Below are 16737 nucleotides of genomic sequence, written 5' to 3'. Positions count from 1 at the left end.
GTGGACTGGAACAGCAGTGGTGTTAGGTGTAGGGGACGGACGCAGACGGGAGATGCTGTGGTATTATTCATTTGGGAGTGGAAGGATAAGATGCTGTCAATGATGATACCCATTCCTACACTAAAATATGGTGTGGTAGTGGCTCACAGTCATTCCCACCAAACGCAGCGAGGGCTCACAGATTGTGTGAGATCTGACCTTTTTTTCAGGGTTCCACCAACATGGCTACAGCTCTCATTCCTCAACATAAGATCGTCTTAGTTTCAAACTGGCATACAGCCGGCGATATGCGTTTCTTCAAGGCCTTTAGTTTAATTAGTAAAACTACGTGTAATGGTTTCTCTAAAAGAAATAAGAGACTTTAACCAGTCAAACATTATGTAGAGTTTGATATATATATGTATATTTTTTTCTGAGACTGGAATGATTGTATTTGGCATTTTTATTTCCAGTCACATCCAGGCAGCGCAGCAGCAGCCTGTGTGTGTGTGTGTCAGAGCGAGCCTCAGTGAGGCAGGTTTTGTGTGGCCTCCATGTAAAGAAACCTTCGTCAAACAAGCCTGCTCTCCTTCAACAAACACACGGGTCAGGCCTCCTCGTGTGACGGAGATGGGGGGGGGGAAATGAACCCGACTCATGCGGCGAAGGTCTACCTCTCGCCCCCTCTACTTCACAACAACAAGCCCATCAAGCCCCAGTCACCATGGCAACGGCCAGGTTCCACTGGAAGAGGCTGCCGCTACAGGAGAGCAGTGGGAGGCTGTGTCATCTGCAGCCTCAGCCTCTTTTTTAGACCGGTCTGACGTACGTACTCCTGGCTTCTCGTGTTTATCGCCCGCCCACAAAAAGGTGGAGGCAGGTGAAAGTGTTTTTGCTTGTGTCTGTGTGTGTCTGGTCTGTTGTGAACCACTGGACGAATTTAACAGAAACTCTCAGAAAGTAATCATTAGATGCACATCTACAACTGAAAACCTTTTGGAGTCAGCCCAGTTTGTTGCAGCTAATCCAACATTAGCAAATATAAAAGTGCCTTTAACTCAGCCAGTTTAATAAATACTGGGCTAAAATTAGGTGTGATAGTAGCTGAGAGTCGTTTTTATCGCATGGTCTGAGTGCTTTTAGATTGTGTGACATCTCGGAACATCTCATTGGATTGTGCGTAACAATAGTTTAAAGGTTTGACCAAAACGGTTACAACTCTGTCATTACGCTTAGTTAAAATTAAGGATTAGGAATGCTAGTCCTTCATTTTTAAACAGGTTTGATGCATTTTGTTCTTTTTCTGTTTGTTAAAGTTAAGCTGTATATGATTGTATCAGTACGACATCATCCGTTTATTCATCTGTTCCATTTTCAGGGGTCTCCACAGCGAGTCATCCTCCTCCAACTAACTCTGTCCTCTGTGTCCTCTGTCCTCACTCCAACTCCCTCAATGTCCTCTCTAACTGCATCCATATATCTCCTCTTTGTCTCTAACATCCTTCTACCAATATACCCCCTGTCCCTCCTCTGCTCATGTCCAAACCATCTCAGTCTGGCCTCTCTAACTTTATCTCCCAGTCCTTCAACCTGTGCTGTACCTCTGATGACCTCATTCTTAATCCTGTCCATCCTCGTCCCTCCCAAGGAGAACCTGGACATCTTCAGCTCTCCCACTTCCTGTTCTGTCTCCTGTCTTTTTATCAGACCCACTGTCTCCAAACCATACACCACAGCTGCTCTCACACCAGAGGAGTGTGTTATCATTTAGAGTCCACTGGGTGGAACGTCTCATTTAATTACAGCTGCAGGATGACCTTGGCTGCACATTAATGAAGCAGAAAGCCAGTCCACTGCCCATGTGGACAGGCTCCTCCTGAAGATACACACTAAGAAACGTCTAAGGTGTTTAAGACTTTATCCTGTCTGTTGTCCAATCTAAAAGAGCTATACTGTCCTTACAGAACTCAGCTGGAAATAACTAAAGGCCCAGCATTCCTTGAAAGAATGCATATTGCCCGCCACCTTTCATGCCAGAGTTTTAGATTGGTTATGTTGAGAAATGACAGGTTGTAGTCGTTTATATCAAACCTTAAAATTTACGTTTATGTGCAGTCTCATGTGCTATTGTGAGATCCATTATTGGTCGGAGCATGTGTTAATGACTCTCAGCTTTCAGCTTAATATCTGTAAAACTGACTGAGTTGTAGCCACTTTTGTGTTTTTATTTTCAGGTGGCTGTGGGTAACCATCTTGAATTGGACGGATCCTTGTTGATGTTCATTCAATGATCCTTTCCTAAAACGTTCATTAAAATCCAACCGGTTGTTCACGAGATATTGGAACAGAATTCAAAATAGATTTTGGTGATTCATTTTATCTGTTTTCGTAAACACAAGCTTGAGTTGTTTGAGGAAGAAACGAGGTAACAAAAAACTTTGTGCATGCAAAAAAAAAAGGCCACAAAGTAAATATTGAGCAAAATCTACCTGTTTTATTTTGCAGAAAATGTAACGCAAATTGGAAAATTAGTGATCCAGAAACAATGTCTGTCCTACTAATCATGGTTTCTAAATCCAGTTGACTGCAGCAGCCATCTTGAATCGTGTTGACTCCAAAGGTTAGGCAGTTGTACGTGTCCACCCAATAGTTACTTTCTGCAAATGTCCTTAAAACCCATTCAGTGATTCATGAAGCGGTCCAGACAGACAGACACAGGGAAAAACCATCATGGCTCCACCTGCACCTTTGGCTCCGGGCCATAATGACAACAAAACATGATCTGGTGTGGCCGCCCGTCCCAAAGGGAATCTGGTTACAAGTTAATGCCTCGTTTTTGCACCGCGCCGTTTTAAAGCCCTTCATGCTGTCCAAGCAAAAACAAGGAACGCAAGCGTGGCTTGGAGCGAATACAATTGTTTCACATGTGATGAGGAGAGAAAGAGGAAACGTGCGAGTACGAATCACATGCAGCGCAGGCCGTGTTCCTCAGCCCGCCCACACGTGTGAAACCTGGACTCTGCACAGCATCCATGCATGAAATTGGATGCTCTCCTCCCACTTAGATCTCCTGTTCAACGTGTTGAACATGCTCTAGGCAGAAAATAAAATACAAGGCCGAGCGTTCGCCCGCCCCCTTTTTTTTAGGCCAGTTTTAAACGGAGCTCACATCACGTTAAGAAAGCTGTAGCCGTTTTGGTCAAAACCTTGGAAATGACGTTCTGCGCGACCTCACGTGACATTGTGAGATCTGGCAACGTGCTCAGCGTACGAGTCGCACCACTTTAGCTCAATGTATGTGAAATTGACTGAGTTATAGCCAGAGCTATGGTCGGTTTGCCGTGGCGGCCATCTTGATTCCAAATGTTAATGAGTTGCAGATGTCCTTCCTGAGAGTTCCATTAAAACCCATCCAGTGGTTCATCAAATGTTTTTATTTGATAGAAACAGTATCTCCTTCGACAGCAGACAATTCTCATGAATCTTTGTCCAATCTAGGCTACTTTGCGGCGCACAAACACACAAAGGAACATTTGCACAGGACTCATTTGTAAGCGTTATCCTTCGTGCCCAGTTAAGCTCCAGATAAATATTGTATATTGCAGCCAACACTGACAGATCTGCCTTCCTCCGGGCAACAAAAGGCTTTGGTTACAGTCAGCACAATCAGATTGTCCTCCTACTGGGGGTGGCCCCAGTTTCTGCTCTTCTCGCTGCAATTTGAAACCCAATTTGCGGAGACGCCTCATGCATCACTCACAACTACAGACGCTTTTTTGTCCCACTTATGTTGCAAATACAATTACAGTCCAACTCCAGAACCAACAACAACAAACCCCCGCCCGGCTAACTTACCTTTTTTAAGTTATACGTTTGCCGAGATCAGCAAAACGTTGAGCTGGAAGTCAGATCTCAGAATCACAAACGAGTATCTCTTATGGTTACGGCTAGATCACCGTGGTAACAGGGGCTTAGGTCTCGACCTGATATGAGCTATGTTTCAGTTAACTGTCGGTAAGAAGGGCGACTAGTTTGCTTATTCTGTTCTCGACGATGTCCCAGACAGAAAAATCTGACTGTAACGTTTATATCTCATCACAGGGAGATATATAAATAAATGTTGGATTTTTAAATCACATTAAAAAAAAAAAAATTGCCACCATTATTCAATCAGCATCCTGCATTTAGGGGTTCATTAGTTATTATCGGAATTTTATTCACAAATGGTGTTTATTCAGGAATTTATCTTTACCTCCACCAAGGAGGTTATGTTTTCGGTGGCGTCTGTCTGTCTGTGTCTAAGATTATTTTAAACGTTATGAACGGATTCTCCTGGAAGTTTCAGGAAAAATTAAACGTGGCGCAAGGAACGAGCGATTAGATTTTGGTGTTGATCCGGTCAAAGATGATTTTGTGCAATCATGTAACGGAGGAAAATTAGACTGCACAGTTGGACACCTATTAGGCCAAGGGTGATCACCATGGATTTCAAGGCAATGAGGTCAAAGGTCAACATCACAGTTGACCTAGTGCTCTAACTCTGCAGCAGCATAATGAAGGAATGTCAAACTGCACAGCTGGACCCCTCATGGGTCAAAGATGGTTTCAAGGTTCACGAGGTCAAAGGTCGATGTTACATGAGACCCTTCTGTTTCCTCCACCAAAGAAGTTCTGTTTTCGGTTTTGTTGGTTTGTTTGTCTGTCTGTTAGCAAAGATCAGGTAAAAACTAACGATTTGGATGAAATGATCAGGAACTGTTGGGGTCGTCACAAAAAACAGTGGAATTAATTTTGGTGCTGATCCAGATTATGATCCGGATTGCAATATTTTCTAATCACGCTGTGGCCTTGGCGGAGGTTTGCACTCTCTGAGTGCTTCTAGTTATTCAATCATTCAGGGTAATAAATACAGAATATCGGCCTCGCCATTTAAAATCTGAAATAAAGATCATCCTGTTTGACCAGATGTTTTTTTTAATAACTCACGAGTTGCAGCATAAAATCTGAAAAATAGGCTTGAAAACACTCTGAAGTTATATTCCCAGCTGTGAGCTATGAAGAAGCTGCAGTTAGACTACAATAAGCTGAATAATGAAGGATTGTGCAACATGACATCATCAGAAACATCAATCGAACGAATGCTGTATAAATGGGTTGTTTGCTTTTTTCATATTTAGCTTGATTTTCTAAAACATTCATTAAACAGATAATATTAGGTTTAATTTGTTGGTATATATAATATATGTTGTAAATACTTTGTTTGATTTGATCAACGAAGGGTTAAATAAAGCTCTTCATTGTGGAGTTAAAAGTTTCAGATCCTCTTCTGATGCATTTTAGCGACTTATTATAACCGTTTTCTGCAACATATGAGAAATTGTGCTTTCCTTTTAGGAGCTCTAGCCTATATTCTTCACTTTCCATGAATGCAACCAACTACTTTTATGAATGAAGTCTGAGATTTCTTTGCTCTAACTTTATTTGTTGGATTTCTGCATTTTGAGCGGAGGAAATATCAGATGACAAGCGGAATGCCCCGTTTCACGTGAACATGCAGAAAGTCGGAGTTTACAGTGTAACATTAGAACCACCTGTAGTACCTGTGATATTTTTAGCAGCGTTTTAGGTTTCTTCAAGCCAGGCTAAAGGAAGAAAGCCCTGCTTTGTTGAACTTGCTTCGCAGTAAACCCCTCAGGTGGTTACCAGAAAGGGTTTCGGTTGCGTTCGCTCACCTTCAGCTTGTGTTCGTGCTCCTTGGTGACCTGGGCCAGCAGCTGGGCCTTGCGTCGGTTCAAGGCGTCGATGAGGGCGTCGCACTGCGCCACCAAGCAGGCCTCGAACTCCACGCCGTTTTCCTGAGATGATGAACGCACACACACACGCACACAGAGGCTGTGAAGTCACGGGCCAGACAACAGCGTAAAGCACCCAAAAACAGGAAATATGCAGACAATATTAGGTGAAGATTTAAACAGTGAGAAACCACTTCCAGTGTCACGTTGTTAACAGGATAGAATAATGGAAAGATTAAAAAAAAAAAGAAGACGAGCATATCGCCCGCTGCCTTTCATGCCAGAGTCTTAAACTAAGATCATCTAATTCCGAGAAGAGTTGTAGCCTTTTTGGTCAAACCTTGAAAACTACAATATGTCTGATCTTATGCAGTATTGCGAGATATCGCAAAATGTGTTGGTGCTCAAAGTATGTGTTGAGGATGACTCTCAGCTACTACCAAAACAAATTTTAGCTAAATATTTGTAAGACTGACTGACCTATAGTCATTTTTGTGTTTTCTAAGGTTGATTAGCTGTGGCAGCCGTATTGAATTGAGTTAACTCGGAATATTAATGAGTTGCAGATGTACATGCAATGATTACTTTCTGAGAGTTTCACAAAAGTCTGTCAAGTAGTTCATGAGATATTTTGCTAACAGACAAACAGGGTTGACACCAACAGTTCATGGCAATGTTTCAAATAAAAACACTGCACAACATATATCTCTCAGAGGGTTGATGCTCAGCTACTACCACAGCAAATTTGAGCCTAATATCTGTAAAAATGGCTGAGTTTGAGCCACTTTTGTGTTTCCTAAGGTTGCTTAGCTGTGGTGGCCATCTTAAATGGTGTTGACTCCATAGGTTAATCACTTCTAGATGTACAGCCAATTATTACTTTCTGAGTGTTTTGTTGAAATCCGTTTGCTGGTTCGTGTGATATTTTGCTAACAGACAAACAGCTGAACATACACAGACGGTCAGCACACAAAGACGCAGGCAGAAACCTCATCAGGTTTGGCGGCAGGCGATAATGAGGTATAAAGAGGATAAATGAAGGGAAATTTATTTGCGGAGACCTTTTAAATCGTTACATTGATTAGATGAAACATCTAAATCACTCTGTAACATTGATCAATATCAACCTTCATGTCTCTAAGTCTGACTAAGGGGTGATTATTACTTGTTATTAATTATTAATCCCACATTCCTCCTCCAATCTTTCTGTTCAGCCAGGGGTTTGCCTTCTGCAGCTCTGAGGCCACGTGGGCCTCTCTGGTCTTTCTGCAGTGGCTTTGACCGAAAAGAACATGGAAATGAACAATCTTAATATCATAACCACAACAGAGAAGGTTAGCTTTCTCCACTTTTATACAAATATGAAAATAAAATGTCTGTGACAAAATAAGACGTTGGCCTTGTCCACATGGGAATGGCTTTTTTTCCATAAAACTGTGTTTTTTCTGACAGTACTCTCATGAGCACAGCACCGTTTCTAGAATCGTTTCCATCCACACGGAAACACCAGAAAACCAGCTGCAGTAACTACGCCAGGCCTGTATGTGGCGCTGTAACACTGGGACGAAAGCACAGCAGAAACAGGAAAGAAGCTGAAAGCTAAAGCTAAATGGAATATAAGAATATAAGAATAAATAGCTAATGAAGGAATTTAGGAGAACTCAATGTATTTCTGTAGATTTTTAGTGTTTGCAATTAAAAGCAAAAGGACGCTGAGTATTGTAGTGTAGGTCTGAGTACCTGGATGTGCTGCACCATGTTCCTCAGCTGAACCAGGAACTCCTTGGCTTCAGTGGCTCGGTCTGACAGGCCGTTCAGGGCCTGGGACAGCTGACCCTGTGAAGAAAAAACACATTAGACTACAGATAGACACCAGAGTTCTTGTTGTGACGGTGGCAGGATTTTAGTCTCAGTTTCTAGCTCGAGTTAAATCTGATTTTTATTATTGCCTGCTTCTAAAGTCACAGGTCTTGCCCCAGTACATGCCCCAGTAAAATGGGGCATGTACCCCGGTATAAATCTGATGTGCCCCAGGGAAGTTTCTCAATCACATTTCAGACACTTCTATGCATATTTACAAAATAAAAGATGATAACTTCAGCATACAGATGTACATCATTCCTTGATGAAGCATTTTTAAAACCAATATTATCGTACCCTTTTTTTTTACTTGAAGGCTTTTTGGATTAAAACCCAACATGGTCTCACAGGAGACCAATACAGGGTACTTATTGGGTGCATACAAGGGTACCTACATGGTAATTATAGGGTACTTATGGGGGTACCTACAGGGTACATACGAGGGTCTACACATGATAATCACAGGGTACTTAAGGGGGGGGCTACAGGGTACATACAAGGATACTTAAATGGGATTCCTATGGTAATCTGGCCCTTTTATGATGTGGCTTGTTACCTTGTGTCTAGCAATTTTTCTTGCCAAAGTCAAAGAGGTAATATTTTTGCCAATGACTGTGTGCAGATTTGTCTGTCTGTAGTATTAGAAATATTTCATCAACCACTGGACATAGTTTAGCACAACTCTTAGAGAGTAATCACTGGATGAACACTTACAGCTGATTAACTAACTCCAGATGGCCACCAAAGGTAACAGACCTTAGCCATCATGAAAACGGCTAAAACCCAGTCTATTTTACAGATATTGAGTTAAATTTCGTGTGCATTAGCGTATCTCTCAAGATCTCACAATATTCTGTGTGATCAGGAGTAATACCTTTCACAAGGTTTGACCAGAACAGCTCCAACTTTGGCCTCTTTCTCATCACAAGACAATTTTAGTTGAAGTCTCAAAAAGTGGCGCTCAATTGCCATTCCTTCAAGGAATGCTGGGCCTTTAGTTTCCTACAGCCGATACTGTGTGAAAACCCCAGAAGAATCCCGTTTAAACAGAAGTCAGAAAGTTAAAAACAAAGCAGCTTTTTTAACGCTGCTGAGAGGCTGACATTTTGAAGTGTCAAAGTTTCACCCCCGAGACAAAACGCTCTGCCTGCCCAATTCTTTCACAGAAGCTTCCACTTCCAGCTAAAACACAGAGGATATACACTCATACACGCACACTTAGTATTATTGGATTATAGCTCCTGGGAAGAGCTGATCTAAGGGCACGTGACAGGAAATGCCATTGTTGCGAATATACGCAATGACACTGATGCATTCTTGTTTGAACAGCAGATTAAAAAAAAAAAGAGTTGACATGTATGAGCAGCAGGGTCGTGTGAACACGGAGGTGACAGAAGGAGACCTGACCCTGTGGGAACCTCGTTCAGATAAGTGAACAACCAACAACTTGGTGGGCAAATTGTCTTCTGAGGGTTTCTCTACTGCAGAAGAGGGCAATAAAACCAGGAGCTAGCTGGTTCAGAGGAAATCGCTGTGAAAAACCATCACATGCACGCTGCTCCTCTGTGACAGCCAGGCCTCTGATATCTGACATTGGCCAACCAAGTGGGAATCAGCGTGCGGGGGCTGACAGCTGACCTTCGACCTCAGAGTTTGGGAAAGGGTGACAGCTGCCGCTAACATGAGTCCGCTGAACAGGGGACGGCCTGAGCTGGCAACAGCTGAGCAAAGACCGAAATGTAAACTGGCCGGGAATGTTTAAGACTTCCTTTTTGTTATCTGGGGATTCCTTATTCAGCGTCCCAGGAGATCAGCGTTTGTTTCTTCTCATGTAATGACAAAATAGATTTATGCAGAACAAAGACAGTTCGCTTTGAAAAAGGCCAATCCAACCGCGCACGCCAAAGTATCTCACTGGGATTTCATGTGGCAGACCAACACAAAGTAGAGCATAAATATGAAGGTTTTCAACATGCTTTACAAATAAAGATCTGAAACGTGTGATGTGAATTTACACGTGAAACCAGATGTTTACATACACATATTTTCTCCCTGTCTGACATTAAATCAGACTAAACCTTTCAGGTAGGATTCCCTAAATTATTTTTATTTGCTATATACCCAAAGTAAGAGTAAGGAAGAAGAATCTGCTTTGATCAGATCAGACCAAAACTGATTTTTTTTGGCCTAAATACAAAACAGTAAAACACCACACATCCGTGTGAACACACCATCCCCACTGTGAAGCATGGTGGTGGCAGCATCATGCTGTGGGGATCAGACAGGTACCAGCTTTTCCAACACATTTTGGCAAGATCATTCAGTGTTCACACTGCTTTTGTTGTTTTGTTTTTTTTTGCAGAAATGCAGATTGTTCTAGTTTGATATTCAAAAACCAACAACTTGAGTTCCTTTTTTAACATTTTAAAATAAGAGTCTAACTTGTCAGAGTAAAACATTAATGAAAACTGCACCAAGTGGCACCTAAGCTCACTACAAAATCAATTGGACAAACTAAAGTGAATGCAAGAGATGTGTTTTGGTTGGGCTCAGTGATTTCTATATAGCCAGAAGTTGTTGTTTTCCAACCTGGATTTGTGCGCAGATTACACAAACACGATTTAATGAGCTTTGGAAATGCTGGTGGGCAGATTCCTAGTTTTCTTCACGCTGCACTCAGCTAACTTCCTTATGGCTCCGTCCATGACTCTTCCATCGACATAAAAAGCAGGTTTCCTCAAATATCAAACTATTCCTTCGACTTGGACAGACTCCTGCTCAGGTTACACTCAAATCCAAAAGCAGAAGCAACTTCGACACGTTTCCTGCCGGTGCCTCAGGATGAACCTGGCTCCTGTCGGCTGCTGCCAATCACTCAGCCCGTCACAGAACTATCCTGCTGGCTTCATTACAGCTCGGCCAGGTGAGTCGGCCACCCTCTCATCTGACCTCAGTTTCAGCTGCTTTCCTTTCTCAGTCCCCTCCTTTTCCCCCTCTGCGACAGACGCCGAGGGATCTCCGGCCTCGCCTTGGCGACGGAGCAGGCTGAAAATGAAAAGCCACTTGATTGTCTGGAGGCGTTTTTCCACCGAGTCTGTTCCTGCAGAGCTCAGTTTTTCAGAACCAGGTCAGAGGGAGGCGGAGGATACGCGATTTCTGCGCAGCCCACGGCTGCTTCCTGCTCTGCTCCAACCACGGCGCCGAGGCCAGCAGGTCGGAGCCACAAACCTCCGGGTCAGATGGAAGTTTAGGATTTTAAAACAAAGGAGTAACATCTGAGATTTTGTTTGTTGATCCTCTTGCAGCAGCTTTAAAATAAAGTCATCTTCCTCCGAAGTCAACACTGATCAGCTGTAAGCAAAAAGACAAATTAGCAACAAATGATCTAACATGAAAGGCCTAGCCCTCCTTAAAGGAATGCATATCACCCGCCACCTTCCACGCCTTAGTTTTAAACTAAGCTCATCTTAAAAAAAAAGATGGATTTGTAACCTTTTTGGCCAACCCAAGAAAATAATTTTATGCCAGATCTCATGTAACATCAGATATGTCACGCTCAGCTACTACCACTCCAAATCTTTAGATGTTGCATATCTTCCTAACACACACAGACACAGGCAAAAACATTATCCCCCCTTTCACCTTCAGTGACAAGTAATAAAATGTCTTTTCCTAAAGTAAGTTTATCTTCTTAACATGCTGTAGTTTAGTCAGACTGCTGCGTAATTGCTCACATAAAGATATTTTGCTAACAGACTGACTCTGAAGTTCTTGCTACAGTATTAGGTAAATATCTAGCCTGATGAGTCGCGTTTTGAGTATGTGTTGTGACTGACTCTCATCTATAACCACCCCAGATTTCAGCTCAATAGCTGCAAAACTAATTAAATTATAACCATTTTAATGTTTTCTGAGGTCAGCTGGCTGTGACGGCCATCTTAAATTGGATTGGCTCCGAAAGTTAACCAGTTCTTGAGGTACGTCCAATTAATATTTCTTGAAAGTGTCAATAAAATCTGTCCAGGGGTTCATGAGATATTTTGCCAACAGACACGACAGTGCTGACTCCAAACAGTTAATGGCAAAATCTTTAACCAAAAAACTTGCGCTATCTGTCATCTCAGGATACGTGTTGGAGCTCAGTCTCACCTACAACCGTACCTGAACTTTAGGTCAGCATCTGTAAAACTGACCGAGCTACAGCCGTTTTGTGCTATTTAAGGTTAACTGGTTGTGGCAGCCATGTTGTTTCAGGTTGACTTTAAAAGTTAATAAGTTGTAGACGGACATCCAATGATTAGTTTCTGAGAGTTTCATTAAAATTAGTGCAGTGGTTCATGAGATATTTCTGATAACTGACAATCAAACATGACAGTCAGCCTTCAGCTTCTGGCGGTGGGAAACAATGATATTCACATTTCATGTTTAGAGCATTTAAATCTTCATTTCTCTGGGTAGATTTCATTGTCAGGGGATGAATTCTGTTCTGCTGCTTTTACATCTGGCTGCTGCTGCTGCTGCTGCTGCTGCTGCTGCTGCTGTTTCATTCTTTTTTTTCTTCTCAAAGCCCCAGCTGAACAGTTTAGCTCTCGCAGTAATGCGAAGTGACATGGAGCTGGCTCCGGGGTTAAAACACATTTTTGTTCAGAGAGAGAGACAGAGAGAGTTGAATGAAAAGCGTCGTGCAACGTTAATGTGGAGAAGAGAATCCCGGAGTGTTCGGGCGTGTTGAAGTAGTTCGGGGGGCAGCTCAGGACGTCTGCTTGGGCGGACTAATCACCTCCGTAATGAAGCCGAGAGGGAACACATGCATGGTATGAATAATTTCCTGGCAGCTCCAGGGCTGATTTGTATGTTTCATATGAGTGAAGCTGCCAGTCTGTCACAGGAATCATGACGGTCACGGACACAGTTTGCATTAAACCTTCCACAAGAAGGTGGAAGGACACATACGCCACTTTCAAGCTCCTGAAGCAACAGGATTAGAGAAGTAGCACCACAACTGTTTGAGCTAATTAAAAATATCCACATTTTGGAGCTCCCATAACCTGCCTCCAGAAGTTTTTAACCTTTAGGGCAGGGCTGTCGAACTTAGTAACACAAGGGAGTCAAAATTAAAAACTTGGTCCTAGCCAAGGGCCAATCTTGATCAATATTTATTAAAAAAATGCATAAATTAATCCTGGTTTTCGATGTAATAAGTCAAATTATTCATATCAGAATATCAAATACCTATTCCCAGTTAGATATTATATAGAGTTTAGAACAAACATACTTAAATGAACAAAGAAAAATAGATTGAACCTAAAAAGAGACATCATTACCATTCATTTTTTATGCCTTATTATGATTTTTTTTTCCATTATAACATCTTAAAACAAAACTCTGATCATACAGCTACAAACATTTAACGTTGAAACAAGAAGAAAATACCAAAAAAAGACTAAATACATTAAATTATTTGTTACTCTGATGCACATTAACTCAAGTCAGATATCCAATATTATTTCTTGACCACAGGATTATCTACAAGAGTCTGATCGGTCCCATTTCATGTTCGTTTTTGTTGTCTCTTTTCACGTCAAAAATCAAAGATTACTGAGAAAATAAAATGTAATTTTCTTGGCTTCAAAGTAACTGCGACAGGAAGACTTCACTAAACAAACTGAGAAGCAGTAGAGACTCGATCTGTCCCAAAATGGAAGGCCAGATTTAATAATATTTAAATGTTATCATGGAGACCAGATAAAATGTTACCAAGGGTCCGGATCTGGCCCACGGGCCTTGAGTTTGACACCTGTGCTTCAGGGTTTCCTTTTTTTTTTTTTTTGACTGATCTGACTGCGTTATAGCCAGTTTTGTGACACCTAATACTGACTAGCTGTGGCAGCTATCTTGAATCAGGTTGGCTCTACAAGCTAATCAATTGTAGATGCTCATCCAGTGATTACTTTCTGTTTGTTTTCATTCAAATTCATCCAGTGTTTTATGAGATATTTATGCCAAAACACACAGACATGAGCCAAAACATTTGCCTGCCATTGCCTTTCTGTGGCGGATGATAGATGTTAAGTTGGCTGTTTGATTACATTCACCACCTTGGGAGTCTTTATGTTGTTAAAAAAAACGAAGCCCCTACATGTTGGAAGAGTCAAAACCCGACCTGGATTGTGAATCCGTGTTTAACGCGTTTCCATCATCCACAGGCAGCTCCAAAGTGGCTGCTGCATAATTCATTAATGATATCCGCCGCCATCAATAATGCAGGAGGAGTCGTTAACAATCCACACGGAAATAAGAGTGAAACTTCACTGATGGTGGAAGCGAAGGGAGGGATCTGAAACTGTTCCTGGGCGCCAGGCATTTGTTTGAGGAGTGGGGCGGTAATTAGGATTTCCATGAGTTCTGATATGAAAACGTCACAAAGAAAGGACCTGGTTAGGGAGAAGCGAGCACCAATAAAGTTACGATCGCCCGCTGTCGTAGGCAAAAGGATGAAAATGTTTTTGCTCATGGTTGTGCGTTTATTTGCCTTTACAGTCAGCAAATTATTTCCTGAACAGACTGATTGGACTTCAAGAGAAACTGTAATCAGTGAATGTACGTCTGCAACCAGGGGCACATCCAAAGAGTTTTCAAAGGGGGGCCAGGGATAATTATGACAAAACAAACCATAATGGATTTTTAAAAAATGTATTATATTGTTGTCATATTCAGGGTGTTTGAAAACTATTACAATATAGGAGTTAGAGAGTCACTTTCTGATAAAAGTTTATTTATTTATTTAACTTTACAGTTCATATTACTAACTGCACAGTCACTCTTCACTTTAATCAAGTCTGTCCTCTTCTTTCTCAAAAAGAATTTATTAAAAAATGATATATATTATGAATATAACCTCCTGAGACCCTGCATCATGATCTGAGAACATTGGCTTTCTGCACCATAATACATTATTCTGTTCAGCCTAAAGCTGCTGTTCTTATTAAGGTAGACAAACCTTTAAATTTTATATACTGTATATATTCTTATTTTATTAAAAGCAAATACATGCATACACTGTATTGCCAAAGGTATTCACTCACCAAGGTGTTCCAATCACTCTCATGGCCACAGGTGTATAAAATCAAGCACCTAGGCATGCAGAGTGCTTCTACAAACATTTATAAAAGAATGGGTCGCTCTCAGGAGTGAATTCCAGTGTGGTACCGTGATAGGAGGCCACCTGTGCAATAAATCCAATCTGGAAGTTTCCTCACTACTAAATATTAGCTCTCAGGAGCAAAGTGGAAGTGATTGGGAATGACAGCAACTCGGCTATTTAAAACCACAGAGTGGGCTCAGAGGATGCTGAGGCTCATAGTGGACAGAGGTCACCAACGTTCTGCAGAGTCAGTAACTGTAGACCTTCAAACTTCATGTGGTCTTCAGATTAGCTCAGGAACAGGGTGTAGGGTCATGGAATGGGTTTCCATGGCTGAGCAGCTGCACCCAAGCCTTAAATCACCAAGTGCAAAGCAGTGTCTGATGCAGTGGAGTAAAACACACCACCACTGGACTCTAGAGCAGTGGAGGCGCGTCCTCTGGAGAGACGATTCACTCTTCTCTGTCTGGTAATCTGATGGATGAGTCGGGGTTTGGCTGCTGTCAGGAGAACAGTTCTTGTCTGACTGCATTGTGCCAAGTGTAAAGTTTGGTGGAGGGAGGATCATGGTGTGGGGTTGCTTTGCAGGAGTTGGGCTTGGACGCTTAGTTTCAGTGAAAGGAACTCTTAATGCTTCAGCATAACAAGACAATTTAGACTATTTCATGCTCCTAACTTTGTGGGGACAGTCTGGGGATGTCCCCTTCCTGTTCCAACATGGCTGCACACCAGGGCACAAAGCAAGGTCCATAAAGACATGGAGGAGTGAGTTTGGTGTGGAAGAACTTGACTGGCCTGCACAGAGTCCTGACTTCAACCTGATAGGACACCTTTGGGATGAATTAGACCAGAGACTGTGAGCCAGTTTGAGTCGGCAACAAATAATAGTATATATATATATATATATTTATTTATTTTATATATATATATATATATATATATATATATATATATATATATATATATATATAGCTTTAAAGATATATATATATACATATATATGTATGAATTTTTTATTTATATCTTTAAAGCTACTATATATATTTAAAATAAATAAAAGCTACATGTATGTATAGATAGACATGTGTGATTGATAGACGTTTGACCCAAACGACTACAACTTCCTGACTTCTAAATATAAGCTCAATTTAGTCTAAAACTCTGGCACGAAAGGCGGCAGGTGATATGCATTCCTTTAAGGAGTTCTGGGCCCTTAGTTTGAGAACTTTAGAACAAAAACACCTTTAGTTCTTCCAACGTGAACTAAAGAAGACTCATCACGCTGATGCTGAGTAATCAGCCTCCCCTCCTCTCAGTCAGTGTTTCACTTCCTGTCTTCAGGCGTTTGAGGTCACTCAATTGGTCTCATTTTCTTTCACTTTATCTCCGTCTTTCATTAACATTGACACAGCTAATGTCTTTACATGCAGCTTGAGGGGTGAGCGTTACCACCATCCAACAAAACGCCCACTGTGACAATTCATTCGCTGCCTTCACCCGCCTCATCACACGGAATCCTCATCCATTCCAGCAGCCGCGTCTTATCTGCACCGAATCACTCGGAACGGAGAGAGGCTCTCTTTAGGACCCGGTCTTTGTGATCGTCGCGAGCTCCTGGGCCCGATTAATTTAACAATTAATGAAGCAGAACTCAGCGGAGAGCTCAGCAAAAAAAACAAAAAAAAAAAAAAAAAAAAACAGCTGTAAACATTCATGACTCTGTATCTTAAAGGAAAGCTAGAGGGACATTTTAATGAAGTTCTTACTAAAAATTTCACAATTAATTTATTTTCTCAAAATAAGTTCATTCGGTTACATGATTCAGTCTTTTAAATCTACTAAAAAATAATTAAAACTGTAAAACTGAAGTCCACGCCACTAATTTATTCAATAAATTTAATATTTAACCACGTTTTTATTGGTTGAATGTGTGCAGCATCCACACTATTTGTCATTAAACTT

General features: G+C 41.5%; 1 protein-coding gene across 4 annotated transcripts in view; it reads right to left on the bottom strand.

Annotated features, from left to right (window-relative positions):
• trim9 (tripartite motif containing 9) overlaps positions 1 to 16737 on the bottom strand; it is a 56407-nt gene that overhangs the window by 29248 nt on the left and 10422 nt on the right. For all 4 annotated transcript variants that reach the window (XM_037977877.1, XM_037977878.1, XM_017415250.2 and 1 more), the window contains exons 2-3: positions 7512 to 7607; positions 5712 to 5834 (exon numbers count right to left, since the gene is read on the bottom strand). In XM_037977877.1, the coding sequence (XP_037833805.1) occupies positions 5712 to 5834; positions 7512 to 7607 (219 nt within the window). The remainder of the gene's footprint in view (positions 1 to 5711; positions 5835 to 7511; positions 7608 to 16737) is intronic.

The sequence above is a fragment of the Kryptolebias marmoratus genome, linkage group LG10, assembly GCF_001649575.2.
Source record: "Kryptolebias marmoratus isolate JLee-2015 linkage group LG10, ASM164957v2, whole genome shotgun sequence".
Classification (NCBI taxonomy): domain Eukaryota; kingdom Metazoa; phylum Chordata; class Actinopteri; order Cyprinodontiformes; family Rivulidae; genus Kryptolebias; species Kryptolebias marmoratus.
This window is presented reverse-complemented; position numbering and strand designations above follow the sequence as displayed.